Source organism: Neophocaena asiaeorientalis, unplaced genomic scaffold, assembly GCF_003031525.2.
Source record: "Neophocaena asiaeorientalis asiaeorientalis breed wild unplaced genomic scaffold, Neophocaena_asiaeorientalis_V1.1 scaffold406, whole genome shotgun sequence".
NCBI classification, from domain to species: Eukaryota; Metazoa; Chordata; class Mammalia; order Artiodactyla; family Phocoenidae; genus Neophocaena; species Neophocaena asiaeorientalis.
This window is the reverse complement of record NW_020173381.1, coordinates 220,971-226,803: the sequence shown is the minus strand read 5'-3', so window position 1 is coordinate 226,803 and position 5,833 is coordinate 220,971. Positions and strand designations below refer to the sequence as shown.

At 39.1% G+C, this 5,833-nt stretch overlaps 1 protein-coding gene across 2 annotated transcripts in view; it reads left to right on the top strand.

Moving 5' to 3' along the window:
- HNRNPH2 (heterogeneous nuclear ribonucleoprotein H2) overlaps nucleotides 1-5,613 on the top strand; it is a 6,009-nt gene extending 396 nt beyond the window's left edge. For both annotated transcript variants that reach the window (XM_024746556.1, XM_024746557.1), the window contains exon 2: nucleotides 3,288-5,613. In XM_024746556.1, coding sequence (XP_024602324.1) covers nucleotides 3,341-4,690 — 1,350 coding nt within the window. In that variant the 5' untranslated portion in view covers nucleotides 3,288-3,340 and the 3' untranslated portion in view covers nucleotides 4,691-5,613. The remainder of the gene's footprint in view (nucleotides 1-3,287) is intronic.
- Nucleotides 5,614-5,833: the final 220 nt, after the last annotated feature.

Here is a 5,833-nt window from a genome sequence, read left to right as displayed (position 1 = left end):
TGCTGCGCCTGGTGGGGAAATGGTGGACGCTCGTGACTGTGTCTGTGTTTTTTGTATATCAATCTGTCTGGGCGGGTCTCAAAGGACCCTTAAGAGAAACCGTAAGCTGGAAAGCATTTGAAAACCACGTCCCTGGATTAGGAAAAACAGATCTTGAGTCCAGTGGCCTGAATGCTGGTCCGTCCATTCAGGCACCCAGTCTCCAGTGCCTGATTGTCTGTCTGTCTGTCTGTCTGTAGGGGGAGGCACATCTAGGCAAATGCTGCGTGCCTGACCGAGGCGCCCAATGAATTTTTTTTACTGAATTAAATATTTAAATAACGTTTATTTTTCGGCTTATAACAATCTACGTGTTCAATTTTGGACTTTGGAAAAATAATAGTATGCTATAAATTTTAAAAAATACACGTAATTCATCACTCGGAGATAACTACTCAGCATTTTGGTCTGTAAAACATCTGTATATAACACACACATAAATGCACAAATTCTTAACTCACAAATGGAATCCTGGTTCCTACTTCAGGCAACAGAGTCCTCGTGGCCTTCCCAGGAGACACAGTGATGAAGCAGAACCTCCCTGCCACCACAGAGGGGATGTTAAGGCCTAGAGGGCTGCAGGGACATTAAATGGGATGGGTCGTCCAAGAGATAAGGCAAGCAAAAACCAGGGCGTTAATCTGTCACTCAGACCTAAAAATGGTCTATAGGAAGACTGTTATCACTGCACGTGCAGTGTTCTAGGTACATAATAGGCAATTAGTGAATGTTGACTTGAATCCTCAGTGTAGTTTTAGGGCAGTTAGTACACTTTGTACTTTCTTTCCAAGAGGCCCAGTGTTCCCAGACCATGTCAGATAAGCCATGCACATACAAAATTAGAAAATTTTATCAAATTTGCTATACTAAATCCCAGAAAAGTAAACATTTAAATTTGTTTTCTGTTATTTTTTTGCTGAAATAAAAGTGATTACTCTCTATAGAAAATTAAGAATGCACAAAAAATTGAAAAAGAAAGTTGAGAAAGCTATAAACCTACCACCTAGAGTAGCCACTATTAACATGTGACATATTCCCCATGCATGTACTTTTGTAACATTGTCTTCTTAATTCCAATTACAGTGACTTTTAAAAATTAAAACTATTTAGAAGTATATAGGATAAACAGTGAAATTCCACTACACTCTTCCTACCCGCCAGTGTTCATTTTCTCAGAAAACAAATGCTTCCAGAACTTCTGTGAATTTGCATACATATATATGTGCCTGCTTATATTTTAAAATAAGCAGGATCATACTCTACATGTTCCTTCATTTAATATATTTTGGAAATCTTCCTAGGTCAGGGCAGATTTTTTTTTAAACAGCTGCGCAGCATTCTGTTTTAAGGATAAAATATAATTCACTCAGCCATCCCCCTATTGATGGATAATTAGGTTTCTAATTTTCTGCCATTACTAACAGTGTGGCAGTGAACATTTGTGAGTATTTCTGTTGACCAGGTTCATGGAAGGAATTCTAGCATGATCGAAGGATATGTGAACATATATCTTTTTCATAGTTGAGATTATAAAACAGTTATGATCTTGGGTCACTTAAGATTATAGCATAAGTAATTTCTCATGTTATTAGTTTTATAATTTTTAAAGTGTGTAATATTTTATCTTTGTTAGTAAAATACCTTTCAAAGAATATATAGCTCCGTAAATCTTTGTCTGAATTTCAGATCCTCTCCTTAGGGCACATAACCGGAAGTGGGTTTACTGTATCAAAAGGCGTGATACATATTTCCAAATTGCTTTCCAGAGATACTATATGAACTTTCACTCCTCTGGGAGTATATTAGTTGTGAACCCTGAATATCAGTATTGACTTATCCTCCCTGCTTAACTTCACTATGTTGATGGGTGAAAAATGGCAGTTAATTCTGGTTTTAACTTGTATTTCTGATGACTGATGAGGTTTGAACATTTCCCAGACTCTTCTCCTGTATCTTCACATCTGTACTGCTGATATATTTTATCTGTTACCGAGTCCCACAGAGTCCACTGCTTTGAATGTGTAGATCATATCTTTCCTCCCCCCTTTTTTTAAACTGCTGTTGCCTTAGGTGAATCCCTTAACATATCTCTAAGAGACAGAGTTCTAACTGCTCTTGCTAGTGTCACCCCAATCCCCTCTGTGACTGCCACACTGTTGCCATGGTGATCTTTCTGAAAGGTTCTGATTACTTCACTCTCCTCCCCTCACTTTCCTTCTTTTTCCTCCCTTCACTTCCCTCTCCTTACTTTTCTCCCCTCAGTCCCCTGTTTAAAACCCTTAAAATGTCCTTAGCCTCTGTCTGTCTCAAAAGAACTCCTGGATCGATCTCTACCTAGCCAGCCTTATCTCTTGCCTTGCCTCCTTCTATTTTATGCTCCATCATAATTTTAAGAATTTGTAGATCCCTGAGCCGGGTAGTCCTTTCATTTAACCATTCTGTACTGATAGAATTGACCAACCGGTCCCTGCTTTATAACACCCTTTCACCCTGCACAGAATTATGTCATAGCAGGGATAATGTTTATTTGCCCTTTTTGTCTTTAGTAAAGATGTACAGTGCCTCTGAAGGACCATAAGCCCTTTCTGGGCTTATTGAGCCTTGTATGCCAGAGCCGAGTACTGGACCTGGCAACTGAAAAATGTAAAATGAAGGTGTGAATGAATGCTCTATAATGTCTTTTTTCCACTTACCTCTTTGGCCTTAATATTTCCGTGATTTTATTAATTTGTATGAGTTTTTTTATATAATGAGGATAGTATTTGTTGTAGGTATCTTCTGAAGTGTATTGTTTGTCTTTTATGTTTAATCTTACTTTTGATGTAACGAAGTTTTTCATGTAATCGGATATAACTATCTTTCTTGACGTCTTCCACTGATTTTGTTGCCATTCACTTTGTATATCTTTTCATCTTTTGTATATCTTTTCTGACTATGTGTTTATATATGATCAATGTGGAAAACTTAGAACATACAGAAATGGCCAAAGAAAACATTCTCTGAAACAGAAAGCTCCCATAATCTCACCGTCCAGAAATAGCCACCATTAATGGTATCCAGCACATAATAAGTATCAAATAAATAGTTGTTGAATGAATGACTTAGAAATTTGGTGAAGTCTTTTTGTTTATACAAATGCCTTACAAAAAAGCTATCAGCGTAATTGAGTTTTCTATTAATAGTTTGGTTTTTTCTCTTACTGTATTGTGAACATTTTTCCATGACAATTAGTCTTAATTTTTTTTCAGCTACACCGAAATTACACTGAACCGAGCCTGCCAGCAAGAGCCCAACAGTCACCATGATGCTGAGCACAGAAGGCAGGGAGGGGTTCGTGGTGAAGGTCAGGGGCCTGCCCTGGTCCTGCTCAGCTGATGAAGTGATGCGCTTCTTCTCCGATTGCAAAATCCAAAATGGCACATCAGGTATTCGTTTCATCTACACCAGAGAAGGCAGACCAAGTGGTGAAGCGTTTGTCGAACTTGAGTCCGAAGATGAAGTGAAATTGGCTCTGAAGAAGGACAGAGAAACCATGGGACACAGATACGTTGAAGTGTTCAAGTCCAACAGTGTTGAAATGGATTGGGTGTTGAAGCATACAGGTCCAAATAGTCCTGATACTGCCAATGATGGCTTCGTCCGGCTTAGAGGACTCCCATTTGGCTGTAGCAAGGAAGAGATTGTTCAGTTCTTTTCTGGGTTGGAAATTGTGCCAAATGGGATGACACTGCCGGTGGACTTTCAGGGGCGGAGCACAGGGGAGGCCTTTGTGCAATTTGCTTCACAGGAGATAGCTGAAAAGGCCTTAAAGAAACACAAGGAAAGAATAGGGCACAGGTACATTGAAATCTTCAAGAGTAGCCGAGCTGAAGTGCGAACCCACTACGATCCCCCTCGAAAGCTCATGGCTATGCAGCGGCCGGGTCCCTATGATAGGCCAGGGGCTGGCAGGGGGTATAATAGCATTGGCAGAGGGGCTGGGTTTGAAAGGATGAGGCGGGGTGCCTATGGTGGAGGGTATGGAGGCTATGATGACTATGGTGGCTATAATGATGGGTATGGCTTTGGGTCTGATAGATTTGGAAGAGACCTCAATTACTGTTTTTCAGGAATGTCTGATCATAGATATGGAGATGGTGGGTCCAGTTTTCAGAGCACCACAGGGCACTGTGTACACATGAGGGGATTACCTTACAGAGCCACTGAGAATGATATTTACAATTTTTTCTCACCTCTTAACCCCATGAGAGTACACATTGAAATTGGACCCGATGGCAGAGTTACTGGTGAGGCAGATGTTGAATTTGCTACTCATGAAGATGCTGTGGCAGCTATGGCAAAAGACAAAGCTAACATGCAACACAGATACGTGGAGCTCTTCTTGAATTCTACCGCAGGCACAAGTGGGGGTGCTTATGATCACAGCTACGTAGAGCTCTTTTTGAATTCTACAGCAGGGGCAAGTGGTGGTGCTTATGGTAGCCAAATGATGGGAGGGATGGGCATATCCAACCAGTCTAGTTACGGAGGTCCTGCTAGCCAGCAGCTGAGTGGTGGTTACGGAGGTGGTTATGGTGGTCAGAGCAGTATGAGTGGATATGACCAAGTTCTGCAGGAAAACTCCAGTGACTATCAATCAAACCTCGCTTAGAGAAGGAGTACTAAACAACAGCAACAAATAGCAGCCGTGCATTTATGGGAGTTGACTAGAATAGGAATGATGTCAGGCATATCCAGTATGATTGGTAGATGGGAAATATCGTTGATTCTGATCACTCTTGGTCAGCTAGCTTCCTTTTCTTTTTCCTCTCCCTCCCTCTTTCTTTCTTTTCTTTCTTTCTTTCTTTCTTTCTTTCTTTCTTCCTTCCTTCCTTCCTTCCTTCCTTCCTTCCTTCCTTCCTTTCTTCCTTTCTTCCTTTCTTTCTTCCTTTTGCTTTCTCCTTTTTTTTAAGAAAACAAACAAAAATTAAGTTTAACGGTTTCGCATTACAGGCTTGTGATTCATGCTTACTGTAAAGTGGAAGTCAAGATTGTTTTAAAACTTCAAGCTCAGTAATTTTGAACACTGAAACATTCACCTAGGATGTAATAACAAAGTTCAGTATTGACCATAACTGTTAAAACAACTTTCAGCTTTCCTCAAGTTAGTTATGTTGTAGGAGTGTACCTAAGCAGTAAGCGTATTTAGGTTAAAGCAATTTCACTTATGTTAAATGTTGCTCTTATACCACAATACATTGAAAACTTTGGATGCATGTTGAGAAACATGCTTTTCTGTAAAACTCAAATATAGGAGCTGTGTCTACGATTTAAAGTGAAAACATTTGGCATGTTTGTTAATTCTAGCTTTTCGGTTTAATATCCTATAAGGCACGTGAGTGTACACTTTTACTTTTTTTAAAAAAAAAACGCTCTGGGACAATTTTGAGATGTAATACCAATACTTAGGAGTTTGGTCATGTCGTTTGTATGAAATTCTGAGGCTTTGGTTTAAATCTTTCCTTGTATTGTGATTTCCATTAGATGTATTGTACTAAGTGAAACTTGTTAAATAAATCTTCCTTTTGAAAACTGGAAAAATCTTGTATAGCTTGATTTTTATTATGTTCTATCATATGAGCCATTTCTTTTATACAGTCCTGTGCTGATGAAATTTAAATTGTTTTTAATTATTATAAATATACCTTAGCATCTTTATAATACATTATTGCACATATCATTAATTATTTCTACGATATATTCCTAGAAGTGGAATTGCTTAGTCAAAGGTCCACACCTTTTTAAGGCTTCTGAT